This window comes from Hyaena hyaena, unplaced genomic scaffold (assembly GCF_003009895.1).
Source record: "Hyaena hyaena isolate Hyena2069 unplaced genomic scaffold, ASM300989v1 scaffold_88, whole genome shotgun sequence".
NCBI classification, from domain to species: Eukaryota; Metazoa; Chordata; class Mammalia; order Carnivora; family Hyaenidae; genus Hyaena; species Hyaena hyaena.
This window is the reverse complement of record NW_024080720.1, coordinates 2,966,804-2,981,756: the sequence shown is the minus strand read 5'-3', so window position 1 is coordinate 2,981,756 and position 14,953 is coordinate 2,966,804. Positions and strand designations below refer to the sequence as shown.

Genomic DNA, 14,953 nt, shown 5'->3' with positions numbered 1-14,953 from the left:
TTTTTTTTTTCTAGGAGAGAGAGACGGCGTGAGCAGGGTAGGGTCAGAGAGAGAGGGAGTCACAGATTGAAACAGGCTCCAGGCTCTGAGCTGGCAGTCAGCACAGAGCCCGACGCGGGGCTCGAACCCACGAACCGCGAGATCATGACCTAAGCAAAGTCGGACGCTTAACCGACTAAGCCACCCAGGCGCCCCTCCATTGTCTTTTAAGAAGAGGTGCCCAACCCTTGATTTCAGCTCAGGTCATGATCTCCTGGTCGTGGGTTCAAGCCCCGTATCGGGCTCGCACTGACAGCAAGGAGTCTGCTTGGGATTCTCTCTCTCTCTCTATGCCCTTCCCTGGCTTGCTCTCTCTCAAAAATGAATAAATAAACTAGAAAAAAAGAAGAAAAGAACTCAATGTCATGTTGGAAATGTCCGGGAAGAACTCCTGGGAAGCCTCGTGCTAAACAAAGCTGTATTATTTATATTCTTTCATTACAAAAACAGAGCATGGGAAAGAGACCGAGCGCCTGCAGCCCTGGGGTCGCCCCGTGTTAAGCGAAGTAGCCCCAGATGAAGACGGCGCAGCTAACACACACGATGAGGTTGATGTCCAGGATGGTTTTCACCAGTGGGTTTTCTTCCAAGGAGGCGATGACGGGCTCCGCTTTGCTGGGGGGCTCCTCCTTGCCCCGGCTCTCCATCCCACAGAGCCACAGGACGGCCCGGACCACTCTGGACTGCTCTGGCGTCGTGTCACCTAAACGAGCCCAAACAAACGTCACAAGGATGGGCTGTGTCTCCCAGAGAAGACACCGAGGGGACCAACCGGCTGTGTTCCGCACAGTAACAAATACTTTATGCATCTCGTGTGTTTCTTGAAACACACAGCCTCTAGGATTTATACTTGTGTCTCCCGTGAGGCTGATGTAGACACGTAGCCATGGCATGTATGCATGTATGTACGTGCATGTATATGTAGACATACATACAAGGCCACGTGTGATGATAAATGACAGCCCACGTGGACATAACAGGGGCTGGTGGGGACCTTGGCTAATTAAAGGGCACACCCCAGGGCTAAGGCGCCTATTTTACAAGCTCCAGACAACGGCAGTCGTGCAGACACGTGGGCCAAGAGTTGTTATAAGACGGGTATCTGGAATTTAATATGAAATCTCCCGATTTTTAAATGTTAAGTCACATTTCACTGAAATGGTAGGTGGGCTAAACCAGTGTCTGCAAGCTGCCAGTTTGAAACCAGTGTACTTTATAAAGATGCCAGTAGTTCAGCTGCCTTGTGGGATTTTGTGAGGATCAGGCGAGCCATGTTTTAGGAGGTGCTCAACAAGTGTTTGCTGCTACTGCTTCCCAGCAAGGCTTCTTTCTACCGAGGGGGCACCCAAGTGGCTCAGTGGGTTAAGCCTTTGACTCTTGATTTCGCCTCAGGTCATGATCTTATAGTTTGTGAGTTCAAGCCCTGCATCAGGCTCTGTGCTGACGGTGCAGAGCCTGCCTGGGATTCTCTCTCTCTTTCTCTGAGCCTCCCCTGGAGCATGCTCTCTCTCTCTCTCAAATTAAATAAACTTAGGGGCGCCTGGGTGGCTCAGTCGGTTGGGCATTGGACTTCGGCTCAGGTCATGATCCTACAGTCTGTGGGTTCGAGCCTCGCTTCAGGCTCTGTGCTGACAGCTCAGAGCCTGGAGCCTGCTTCGGATTGTGTCTCCCTTGCTCTCTGCCCCTCCCCGGCTTGTGTGTGTGGTCTCTCTGTCTCTCAAAAATAAACATTAAAGAAAGAAAGAAAGAAAAAGAACAAGTTCCTGCAGAACCCACTTGCAGGGGCTGGACACTGGAAGTCAGGGGAGGCTAAAACTCCAATTCTGCCCGTTCTCTGGCTTGTGCTTTTGTAGAAAACTTCCCCCCTGAAACAGAGAACTCTTCCTGGGCTTCGACTATAACTGAGGAGAGACCACTCACAGCTGTGGGGTTTGGATGTGTTTTCTTGAATGATCTCCAACTGGATGGTGGTGATGCTGCTCTCTGGAGCCCCGTTCTGAGAGACGGGAAGAGGCAGGGGAGTTGCTGGTGGGAGCTGCTGTTCCTTCTGGACCACAGGGTCATGACGAGTAAACCAGGTCAGGCGGCTTACCTAGGGAGCAGGAATGGGTTAGAAGACAGGGGTCCCTTGCTCGACCCCGTGTTCAGCTTCAGGTCTGAGACTGTCCCCAGCTCTGCCCTGTCACTGCACCTCCCATGAGCTCCAAATCCAGGCACTCTTCAGACGCCATGGGCATTTCCCCCACGACTCCACCAGGTGACTTCAGCAGCCCCAGTTCTGTTGGGAGCCCCCCCCTCATTCCAGCCCCTGGGGCTTAACCCTGGCCAGGAATTGAGGAGGACCTGCCCACGAGCCACTCAGCACATGTATTTCTCTAGCTACAGGGACTGAATTGGTTCACGGGTACATGTGTCGAGCTGACCCCATCGACGGGAATCAGGAGCTTTGCCAGAAATGCTGGAATGAACATGTTTCTGCTATTGCTTAATGAGCATGGAAGATAAAAAGCTTGGAAGCTGCCAATCCCCACCTCCTCCACCCTGTGGTGCCTGAAAATAGAGGCAGAAATAAGGACGGATTCCGATGATCCTCAGTCCTGAACCAGGCTGTCCCTCAAGCCCAACTCCAGATGTCCCAGCTCTTTGAACAATCAGACCCTCTCTTTCAAGGCCAAGTGGGTTGGTCTGCTTGCGGCGAGGCTCTCCATGGTTCTATAATCCCAGACCCAACTGTACCATCTCCTTGGAGGGTGGCTCCGTGAACCAGCTCACAGCAGAAACAGTGATCAGAGTGACTGCGGATAGAATCATGGAGAAATAGAGGTAGTGGACGTCCTTCACCACGGCAGGGCGGTCATCGGGCTGGTCACACCGCGGCTGCACGTAAACAAAGTCCAGGACCAGTCGAACCAAGCCTAGGAGGAGGCCCAAGATCAGACCTGAGAAGGCACCCTGTAAATCAGAGCAAGGCCATCTTAGAGACGTCCAGGGTCAAGGGCGGCCAGCCTGGGCCACTACGGACCTCGACCTCGACAAGCTGTTCTCAAGAGCTTGGCTTTCTAGGGATGGTTGATGCGGGTATCAGGGATTTGAAAAGGATGGGAGGCCACTTAGCAGTTAGGTAACTAATCATTTATGCATAACTGACTCACTCCTTATTAATTTAGCTTCCCCATTTAATGACCAAATGCATCAACACAGAATCACTATTGCTGCTTTTCAAAGGCCAGGTGGCATCCGCCCCAGACCTCCCTCCACAGAACTTCCTCCCCTGAGACGCCACCTATGTCTTCCCGGGGTGGCGCCTGCTTCTTGCGTGGTGGGGACTCGTCCAGAGATACCTTTTCATTGGTCCGCTTCCAGAAGCATCCCATGATGAAGACCACAGCCACGGGTGGCTGCAGGTAGGAGCTGATGGACTGGATGTAAATGAAGAGTTGGCCCCCTTGGCTGGCCTGAACCACGGGGATCCAGAGGATGGAGATGAGCACCAGCAACAGCACAAACACTCTGCCACCAGGCCGAGAGAGACCCTGCTTAGTGTGGTCCCCGGACACTTACTGCTATCACTCTTTTCAACAGCCGTAGTGAGGCAGACTTTTCACACCGTGACAGTCACCCATCGTAAGTCTAAGTGTACAGTCCCGTAACACAATCAAGGTTTAGAACATCCATTGCTGGGGTGCCTGGGTGGCTCAGTCAGTTAAGCATCCGACCTCGGCCCAGGTCATGATCTCGCAGTTCATGTGTTTGAGCCCCACATCGGGTTTTCTGCTGTCAGCACCAAGCCCCCTTCAGATCCTCTGTCCCCTCTCTCTCTGCACCACCCCTGCTCACACCCTCTCCCTCAAAAATAAATTAACATTAAAAAAAACCCTGCCCAACTGTTAAACAGTTGGACCATTTTACATTCCCACTTGCAGTGTTATTAAAGTTCTAATTTCTCTACCTCGTCTTTTTTTTTTAATGTTTATTTCTGAGAGAGCACACGCATGGGCATGCACGCGAGTGGAAGAGGAACAGAGGGAGAACAGAAGATCTGAAGCAGGGTCTGCACTGACAGCAGAGAGCCTGACGTGGGCCTCGAACCCACAAATCATGTCCTGAGCCAAAGTCGGAAGCTCAACCAACAAAGTCACTCAGATGCCCCTCCTTGTCTTTTTCATTACGGCCATTCTAGGGAGTGTGTTGTGGTATCTCACTGTAGCTTTCTAGGGTTACAATCTCATTTTGTAGATTGATCCAGATCACAGGTCCTTTGTCAACTTACATGGCTTGCAAATATTTTCTCCTTATCTGTGGCTTCTCTTCTCATTTCCTTAATGGTGTCTTTTGAAGTGAAAACCTTTTAGCTTTTGATGAGTCTAATTTATTTTTTTAGTTTTTTTTTTTTTTTAATGTTTTTATTTATTTCTAGGAGAGAGAGAGAGACAGCGTGAGCAGGGGAGGGTCAGAGAGAGAGGGAGTCACAGACTGAAACAGGCTCCAGGCTCTGAGCTGGCAGTCAGCACAGAGCCCGATGCGAGGCTCAAACCCACGAACCGTGAGATCATGACCTAAGTGAAAGTCGGACGCCTAACCGACTAAGCCACCCAGGCGCCCCTATTTTTTTTAGTTTTATGGGTTATGTTTTCTGTGTTCGACCTAAGAACTCTTTCACTAACCCAAGACTGAAACAGCCCTCAAGGCCCCAAGATGCTTTATTAGCATGTATTTTACATAAAATTTGCATGACACCCATTTTGGTCACTTCTGTTCCCCCCACTAGACTTCAGTACCTTGCAAAAGCCTTGATAGAAAAACCTTCGCGGAGTCCCCAGAATCCCTTGCTCCCTTTTACCAGGCTTCATCCATGGGGTCCACCCAGTCCAGGTGGCACTCTGGGCTCCTGATCAGAGTACTCACTGGGGTTGTAATTTCCTTTTATTTTTTTAAATTAAAAGATGTTTATTCAGGGGCGCCTGGGTGGCTTAGTTGGTTAAGCGTCCGACTTTCGCTTGGGTCATGATCTCGCGGTTCGTGAGTTTGAGCCCCGCGTCGGGCTCTGTGCTGACTGCCAGCTCAGAGCCTGGAGCCTGTTTCAGTCTGTGACTCCCTCTCTCTCTGACCCTCCCCTGCTCACGCTGTCTCTCTCTCTCTCTCCTAGAAATTAAAAAAAAGAAAAAAAGATGTTTATTCACTTATTTTGAGAGAGAGAGAGAGAGCACATGAGCAGGGGAGGGGGAAAGAGGGAAAGAGAGAATCCCAAGCAGGCTCCAGGCTGTTAGCACAGAGCCCAATGTTAGGCTCAATGCCACAAACCATGAGATTGTGACCTGAGCCAAAATCAAGAGTTGGATGCTTAACCATCTGAGCCACCTAGGCGCCCTGTAATTTCCTTTAATTATCGTTTCTCTTTAATTCTCTTCTCTACTTTTGTGAAGGCAAGAACTAAATCTTTGCTTTGCACTGCTCTGCATTTAGCCACCTGACACATAACAGGTGCTCAGGAAACATCTCTTGGATGAGTGATTTACTTGCAGAGTCCTAAGGAACCTCACCTTTGGCATCAGAGGAGGCTGGGCCTCCAGCATGAGTGGCTGGTGGGACTTAGCCTCTGGGTGGGCTCAGCTTCCTCCTCCCTGGGTATGCAGGACTTTTCACTCCCCTCCCCCGGCCCCGCTCAGCATGAACTTACCTGCCTACAATCATGAGTTCCCTCTCAGATGCCCGGGGCCGGATGTAATTCCAGAGGTCCATGGTGAAGATGGTGCTGGCGCTGTTAAAGATGGAGGTGAGGGAGGACATGAGCGCCGCCACCATCACAGCCATCATGAGCCCACGGAGCCCTGGGGGCAAGAGGGAGGGCTATGGGCCTCAGGTTTTTCCTCCCACGGCTGTTACCTCCACTCAGAACACCATTACCCCAGACCCATAGCGCCAGCTGTTCCCAGTCGGTGCCACTGGGAGGAGGCAGAACTCAGGGGAACCATGAGGAGGGGCTGAGGTTGGCTGTGGGGAGTCAGGCAGAAACCCCTGGAGGGCCAGGACCCGGGTTTTATTCGGGGGCCCTGGCTCTGAGGCTCCTGCTACCCTCCCATCTTGTCCCTCCTTCAGGTCAGGGCCCAGTGGAGGTCTTCCCTTCTGGACGCTCCAGGGGACGCTATTTAGGGGTGAGGGGACATTACCTGTGGGCAGGAGTTCCAGCACAAGTTTGGGATACGCGATGTCTGAGCAGCCAGAAGGATTGCTACAGACCTTCAGGCAGGTCTCGGGGTCTGCACAAGCCACTTGATCTGTGGAGAAAACAGGGCTCCGAGTGAGCAGACAGAACCTCTGAGCCCAGGCCTGACCAAAACATGGCCTGACGGATGCAGGCCAGCGCCAGGAGACAGGGTCATTGTACATTCACGCATAGCTCTGGAAATAAAGGAGCCTGGACTCTGTACACCATGACCTTCTAATTTCACCTTGCCATGGCTGTAACATAACGATTACAGCAGGGCTCGGCCAAGATGACATACGTCACACGCTAACACAGTCTGATATGTAGGATGGGCTGGATACACTGTAGCTGTTATTACTGTAACCCAAAAAAACTGGCTTACCTCGCAGCCACTCTCCCCACTGTGCCCTACATCAGGCGGCATCCCTGGACCCCCGCAAAGGGGGGGCACAAGCAATTCACATCCTGTCTGCAGTTTGTTGGAAGTACCAAGGAGAATGCCATCGACTGACACATGGCAAATATTTTTAAATCTTTCTTTCCCTGTCTCCTCAACAGCTGTTCTCATTGTAGGCTCAGAACAACCCAACCACACTGGCTGGATTTCTCTCCTCCTTTCACGACAATTCTGTGTCAGGGCTTTTCCCTCCCCGACGGCATTCTGGGGCTCAATAAATTTCCTTGGGGCCACGACTAGCGATCACAGAACTGCTGTTCACTTTTTCATAACTGAGGAAGGCAGAGATTACTCTAACTATTTCACAAAAAAGGAATCAGGGCGAGGGACCTGATTGATTATAAACACCTCGCAAGGTCATGTCAGAGGCAGAGCTGAAGCCCGGGTCTCCTGACCCTCAATCCAATTTTGCAGAGAAGGAAGACAAAGACAGCGAGTATATGCTTTTCCATCTTTAACGAGTCGGCCAATCATCCCATCCAAGGCTCAATCCTGGCCACTGGGACCTTCCTTCAGAACTCTGTATGGTCTCAATGGTTTGGCACCTGCATCTGAGTACCTTTCCTGTCACCCTCTCACCTCTGACTTCCTCAGCTCCTGGTATCTGAGCTGACCAAAACTCCTTACTGCTGTGCCAACACCTACCCAACACCCCTCACTCCAGCTGAGCCACTTGTGGGCTCTCAAGTCTCCTCTGCCAGACAGACCAAAAAATAACTCCCATGAATCACTCCTGGGTCCCTATGCTCAATCCAAAGGCTTCAGTCCTTTGTCTTCATTTTGAAGGGTAACAATGCTTTTCAGCCCAACTTGAACTTCAGTTTACAAGTGAACCTGGAGCCCTTCACTGTTCATGCTGATTTCCTCCCCCGTTCCAATGCAATTCCAGTGCCATGATAACCATTTAGCTGAGGCCTCAAAAGTAGATGTTGGACAGTATCATAGAAGAGATTGTATACTCTGTATTTTTACCTGCATTAAAACTGCCAATTTAATAAATGTCAAAGGACACCACAACTTTAAAATGCAATACTGGGATACCTGGGTAGCTAAGTTGGTTAAGCATCCAACTCCAGCTCAGGTCATGATCTCGCAGTATGTGGGTTCAAGCCCCAAGTCAAGCTCTGTGCTGACAGCTCAGAACCTGGAGCACTTTGGATTCTGTGTCTCCCTCTCTCCCTGCTCCTCCCCAGCCTGCACTCTGTCTCTCTTTCTCTCTCTCAAAAATAAATATTTTTTTAAAACGCAATATTGCGTTTTATTGTCATAACTTCCTTTTGGTAACATAAGACCTCAGAAATGGAAGTACTCTTCGCCCTTTCATCCACTGGCAAGTCCAAAGTCACACTGGTCTTTGTAAAATTTCCCCACGCATTGTCATGTCTGCTCAAGGACAGGTCCCTTTACTCCACTTATATCCACCAATGTTGTTGTGGCCACAAGTAATAATACAATTGCTACGGAAGAGAAGTAGATGCCCCCAAAACTCTGGCTCAAGCCTTAGATAAAATTAAAACTGGACCAAAAGTGACATTTGATGAAAAGTCTTGAGCTGAAACAATCTTAAGAAAAATGATTTTGAGAGTTCAAAGTTCTTGGCTTTTTATGATTCTTCTGAGAAGCCTTAAAAGATAAGGAAGTAGTGCCATTCCCATGCCCAGAACATGGTAAGGAGCCTCCTAGGTCGGGCAAAGGCCTCGTACACCTTCAGATCATATGGGCTTTGCTTCTTTTTGTCCAAAAGCCCCTCTCTTCAAGGTACATCTAGAAGGAGCAAGCCTCTCCCTGCGATACTTAATTAGCTACACAGTTTAACCTTTGGTTGTTAACTTTAGGTTGTTTAGCCTTCTAGACATGCAGCCTTCAACCATGAAATGGGACAGTTTACAAACCACGTTTGAGGCACTGTCCTTGTCTGTTCAGCTTCAAGAAGCCTTCATCTTAAGGATATGAGTCGCTCGGCGAAGTTACACTTGGAACCAACAGCCTGGTGGATCATTAACCCACCACTGAGTAACAACCATCCACACGCCTTAATTAATCAACCATTTCAGCTCTGCGGTGGGTTCTTTTGTCAGATCCTCTGGTGCTTGACATGAAGGATGCTTCTGGCAATTTCATATCCCAACAACACAAAACCTGTTTCCAAATGCCAAGAGTCACTGAAGGTTCACTCTGACTCAGATGCTACAGATAAAGACGGCACATATACCTTCGGGTCCGGGTCATGTGATGGATCTTCCAGACGCTGATCCAAAACTTAAGGTGTAATTTAATGAAAGATACAGTAACATGAGGGGCACCTGGGTGGCACAGTCAGTTGAGCGTCAGACTCTTGGTTTCTGCTCAGGTCATGACCTCATGAGTCATTAGTTCAAGCCCTGCATCGGGCTCTATACTGACAATGCAGGGCCTGCTTGAGATTCTGTCTCTCTCCCTCTCTCTGCCCATTCCCCACCATGCTCTATCTCTCTCTTTCAAAATAAACAAACTTAAAAAAAATCTTAAGATACATTAGCATGATGGGGCGCCTGGGTGGCTCAGTGGGCTAGCCTGACTCTTAATTTAAGCTCAGGTCATGATCTTAAAGTTGGTGAGTTTGAGCCTCACATTGGGCTCTGTGCTGACAGTGCAGAACCTGCTTGGGATTCTCTCTCTTATAATAAATAAACTTAAAAAAATTGTATTGGCTCCACTCTGAAATGTATTTTGAAACCATCCACATGGATCACCTTTTTTTTTTAAATGTTTATGTTTTACAGAGACAGATCATGAACAGGGGAGGGGAAGAGAGAGAGGAAGACACAGAGTCTGAAGCAGGCTCCAGGCTCCGAGCTGTCAGCACAGACCCCGAAGTGGGACCCAAACTCGTTGAGTCGTGAGATCATGACCTGAGCCGAGGGTGCATGCCTAACCAACTGAGCCACCCAGGTGCCCCTTTATGGATCAACTGTTGCCTCCTCACAGAGGGCCTGGAAAGCCTGTCGGAAGAAACCACTACCCAGCATTCCCCGCGACACCTCCTGTGCCTCTCACTCACAGCTGTCAACACAATCAACGAATGCCTTATTTATTATCTTTTTACCCTCCAGAACTAGAATGTGAGCCTGGCAACAGCAGGGATACGGTCTGTCTTCTTCAATTACGGATCCCCGGCCTCTTCTAGAATAAGGCCTGGCAGATCATTGGCTCTCGGGGTCCTTGGTGGACACACGGAAGAATAAATAAATGAGTGGATTAACTGATTTCTATGAGCTTCAATGTCCTCGTCTGTAAATGAAAACAGCCCTAATAGTACCTACCTCCTAAGGATGTTTTGAGGAATAAATAATATAACACGTTTAAAAAAAAAGAGCAAACACTAGTACAGTGTTTACCTTGTGCCACGAACTGCTTTACACTCATGAAGTATTATCCCCATTTTACGAGTGAGGAAGCAGAGGCAAGTGGCTTTCCAAGGTCACACAGCTAGCAAGTAGCAGAGCCGGGATTCTGGCTCCACCGTTCAAGTCAGAGTTCATATTCATTACCACTGCACTCTCTGTAAGACTCAGCATCATGAATGCAGGTTGTTTAAAGCTACACTCTTTGTTCATATGTTAAGCCTACTCAGTAGCCGTGTATTTTCCATCAAGTCACCACAAATCCCAAATCCCAGCTATTATTCTCCTTGGGGTTTTTGCAAGCCTTGTGTACTTTCCCTGGAAACAGGCCCAGTAACTGTGGTCTTCATGCCATCTGGGCTGCAGCATTTTGAGCCCAAGGTCTAGCACCAGGGACAGTGCCCCGCAATTTCCTTCCCCAGTTCTTTCCTCCTAATGCTTATTGTCCTGAACTATTTTGACAAAATTTCTGGGCCAACCTACCCTTTCTTGACCAATATGTGACACTGCACTGTGTAGGATAAAGCACAAAGGAGGACTCACTCGAGGTTACACTCCTCTTTAGGTTAATAACAGCCTTGGTGGGCATGAGAGAAAAACTCACTGATGTGGAAAAAGAGGAAATTTCCTCCATACAGATCAGCAGTTCCTGACATCACCGTGACTCCCAATAACACCCTCCCCTCAGGCCTGTTGATCCACACAGAGCAAACATCATCACTTTACCAGACTGACAAAAACTTTCCTACAGCAAATATTCTAGAGGCTATATCCTTGATTTTTGTTAAATACCCCCAGAAGGGTTCCACTGGGCCAAAATGACTGAAGAATGGAGCTGAAATAGTCAAGCATTAAGAGGGACTCTCATGCTGGGCTTTAGGAAACCGACATCTGTAACCACAAGCTCTTAGCCTAGTTTGTGGTCCCAAAAAAAAAAAAAATACACACGGGTATATACACACGACTGAACACATGCTAGATATTCCCACTGAACCCCTGTTGGGAAACAGTACAGAGTCAGAGATGCCTGGACGGAGATACCTCAGTCAAATCACTGCAGGAACTCTAGTCCCGTTCTCTGATGACAGTCATACATTTAGAATGTGTCACAGGGTCTGAGACTCAAAGACAGACGGCCTCTTCTCCCTGTTTTCTCACCTGGGAAGAGGACACGACTGACCATTCCAGGGAACACCATCATGAAGAGAGGTAGCACCTTCAGGTAGGCAGCCATCAGAGAGCCTCCTTTGGCATGGGACAGGTTCTTGGCCGCCAGAGACCGCTGAACGATCACCTGGAAAACAATGGGGTGGCTGAAGGTGAGGAGGCCCTCTGTAACGGCAAACTAAGTGTGCACAGCTCCTTAGTACCTGTCATGCACTTAGGGTCTTGGTTTGCTTGGCTTCTCTTTGAGGAAACATCACTTTCCTATCTCCAAACCCTGTGGTCCACTTGGAGCTAAGAATCCTATTTTGTTCCTTCGCCATTCTTTTATCCTGGGATCAGATCTGACCAATTAGATTTCTCCATAGAGTTACTCTACTTCTCCAGCTACCATTTTTATTTAAGGAAAAGTATGAATCAAAGGTGGGCAATTACAACTTTCCATGGAATGTCTTTCTAAAAAAGGCAAAGAATAGATGGGACGCCTGGGTGACCCAGTCAGTTAAGCATCTGACTTCGGCTCAGGTCATGATCTCATGGCTCGTAGGTTTGAGCCCCATGTCAGGCTCTGTGCTGACAGCTCAGAACCTGAAGCCTGCTGTGGATTCTGTGTCTCCCTCTCTGTCTCTGCCCTTCCCCGCTCATGCTCTGTCTCTCCTTCTCTGAAACATAAACATTAAAAAAAAAATTTTTTTAAGAGGCAAAAGAAAAGAGGCACCCTGGCACCTACAGCCTCTGTTGGAATTGCCAAGGGTGAAGACAGCTCAGACCACCTGCTGAATCTCTACCATTATATTTTGGAAAAGATCCTTTAAAACTGAAGTCATCTCAGAGGAAAGAAAACCAGGAATTGTAGAGAAAGAGAAACAACTTCTGGTGACATAGTATGAGCCCTTACTCCAGCCAGGTCTGGTTTACAATGTAACTCCAGGGTTCAGATCCTGCCGCTCCGCTTCTTGGCCATGCGACAGTGGGTGTACACTTTTACCTCTCTTTAACTCCGTTTCCTCATTGATAAAGTGGGAGGTAATGTAAGGACAGTTTTTAACAATTAAATGAAGTAAAAACATTTAGATAATAGAAGAGTATGTCTGACACATAGAAACTGCCCGATAAATAGTTGTTTACCACTGTCATTAGCCACCTCTGGCTTCCCAGTTATGAAGTTAAAAATGCCTTTTTATGCTTAAACTATTTTCTCCCCCTAGAAACAGCTACAGTCTTCACTAAATCAGCTTGAACTAGTTCCTTAACCTCCCCAGGCCTCAGTCTTCTCATCTACAAAACGAGGATAACAGCCATGCTTTATTATTATTATCATCATCCTAATGTTTATTTATTTTGGGCGGGGGGGAGGGGGAGAGAATCCCAAGCAGGCTCCAAGCTATCAGCATAGAGCCTGACTCAGGGCTCCATCTCATGAACTGTGAGATCATGACTTGACATGGGATCCAGCCCCGCACTGGGCTCCATGCTGACAATGAGGAGCCTACTTGGATCCCTCTCTGTCTCTCTGCCCTTCCCCAGCTCATGCTTTCTCAAAAATAAACTTTTTAAAAAATGGTGTAGGCTTCCTCGAGTGTCCTGCCCCTTCTTTCAAAACCCGCCCCTCCCCTCCACATCCATTCACACAGCTATCCTGTCATCTTGGGCACACCAGGCCCTTCGGCATGAGTTTTGAATTGAGACTTAAGGACTTGTCAGCTTCTTTCCTGCTGGTCTGCACTGGGAGGCAACGAAGTCAGAGATGAGCAAGTCAGATAAAGCAGAAGGAAACCAGAATAAGTTCTAGCAGTTTCTGAAGGCTCGACACGCACAAATGAGATTTGTTCAGATGCCCCAGTGATAGACTCTCTCTCCAGAGCAGGGAAGGCAGATGCCCTTGTTTAGAAGTTGGTTTAACTGTTACACGTTATTTCTCCCAACTCCAGACACATACCTATTGAGGCTTCCTAGAACACTTTAGAATGAACTACTAAAAACGTAAGGAGGGGTGCCTGCATGGCTGTCAGCTAAGCCTCTGACTCTTGATTTCAGCTCAGGTCATGATCGCACAGTTTGTGAGTTTGAGCCCCATGATGGGCTCTGCGCTGACAGCACAGAGCCTGCCTGTGATTCTCTCTCCCTCTGCCATTCAGACTTTATCTTTCTCTCAAAATAAATAAACTTAAAAAAAAAAAAAAAAGAGGCAGCTGAGTAAGTCTGAAGAGAGCTATGCTCCTGGAAAACCCACAAGCCCTGGGCGAGGTCACCCTGTATGGCAACCTCTGGGCCCAACTCATTGAACCAAAGTTCATGGGAATGCTATGAAAAGGAATTACTTCATAGAGTGCTCAGATCAGGGTCGGCAACGGTGCAGCACCGGGAAATGTGTAAGTGCCATTACATGTGTAAGTGCCATTACAATGGTCTGTTATTTACCTTTTCATTCTCTACCCAGTAAGATCTGGAATATTCTGTGTCTGTGGATCATGAAGGCTGCATTGCCTCTCTCCTATTCTAAAAGCAGCCTAGACAGAGGGCTGACCCAGCTGTGTGTTCCCTAGGGAAGCATCAGCGCAGTGAACCAACCTTATCAGGACTCTACAGAATCTAGGTCAGCAGCTACATTGTGTGGTCAAGACCAAAGTCACAGGGTCAAGGAGTGCTTGGGTTTCTAGGCCCTCTTGCCCTGCCTGGCATATGGAAGGAGACCAAGTCCTCTGTGACTAAGTCCCCAGGCTCCAGAACCATGTAAGGTGGGTTGGAGGTGGCTTTCAAGGGGTGCATGCTGGAACCCCAACGAAGAAGGGATTGAGGAATCTCAAAGAAATATGTGTACAAATTCATAAATAATATAAGCTGTTGAACTGTGTCAAAAGCAGCAACACAGGGCATTTGGCTGGCTCAGTGGGTAGAACATGTGATTCTTTTTTAATTGTTTAAAAATATTTATTTGAGAGGCAGACAGACAGAGTGTGAGTGGAGGAGTGGCAGAGAGAGAGGGAGACACAGAATCTGAAGCAGGTTCCAGGCTCTGAGCTGTCAGCACAGAGCCTGACGTGGGGCTCAAACCCACGAACAGTGAGATCATGACCTGAGCTGAAGTAGGACGCTTAACCGACTGAGCCACCCAGATGCCCCATTTAATGTTTTTCTGAGGTGGAGGAAGAGCAGAGAGAGCAGGAGACAGGGGATCCCAGCAGGCTCCACGCTGTCAGTGCAGAGCCCAAAATGAGGCTCGAACTCACAACCTGAGCCAAAATCAGATGCTCAATCAACTGAGCCACCCAGGCACTCCTGAGCCTGTGAAGTTTAAAGCCCATGCTGTTAACCTAGATCTGTCCTATGTGCCAAGGTCCCCCCCTACATGAGATTGGCTGAGGGGCAGAAGATTTGCCAATGACGGTCTCTCTCTTAAAGGGGCGGTACATGCGTGCTGCACCCACCACCGTCCAGGCGCAGAGGAATCGCGGCCTGTGGGGGGATCTGGGCTCCGTGCCCTAAAGTGTTCACCTGCATACACTCTGCTGCCATGATCACTACTTCAGTTAAACATCCATCAGCCCTGCCCTGACTCTGCAATACAGTGGCCAAAACGGTACACAGGTCTCTGATCTTCAACAGGACAGACATCACAATTCACCAGGTTTGGAACTTGACAAAGTATGAACAGGTGTGCAAGTCCTGTCCAACCTGGCGCATCTGTCCTGTCTCCCTGCCCAC

The 14,953-nt window shown here is 48.7% G+C and overlaps 1 protein-coding gene across 6 annotated transcripts in view; it reads right to left on the bottom strand.

The window, feature by feature from the left end:
* Nucleotides 1-443: 443 nt before the first annotated feature.
* Nucleotides 444-14,953, bottom strand: part of SLC5A11 (solute carrier family 5 member 11) — a 45,916-nt gene continuing 31,406 nt past the window's right edge. For all 6 annotated transcript variants that reach the window (XM_039234408.1, XM_039234406.1, XM_039234410.1 and 3 more), the window contains 7 exons: nucleotides 11,243-11,378; nucleotides 6,207-6,314; nucleotides 5,717-5,867; nucleotides 3,381-3,549; nucleotides 2,776-2,991; nucleotides 1,960-2,131; nucleotides 444-742 (listed from right to left, as the gene is read on the bottom strand). In XM_039234408.1, coding sequence (XP_039090339.1) covers nucleotides 537-742; nucleotides 1,960-2,131; nucleotides 2,776-2,991; nucleotides 3,381-3,549; nucleotides 5,717-5,867; nucleotides 6,207-6,314; nucleotides 11,243-11,378 — 1,158 coding nt within the window. In that variant the 3' untranslated portion in view covers nucleotides 444-536. The remainder of the gene's footprint in view (nucleotides 743-1,959; nucleotides 2,132-2,775; nucleotides 2,992-3,380; nucleotides 3,550-5,716; nucleotides 5,868-6,206; nucleotides 6,315-11,242; nucleotides 11,379-14,953) is intronic.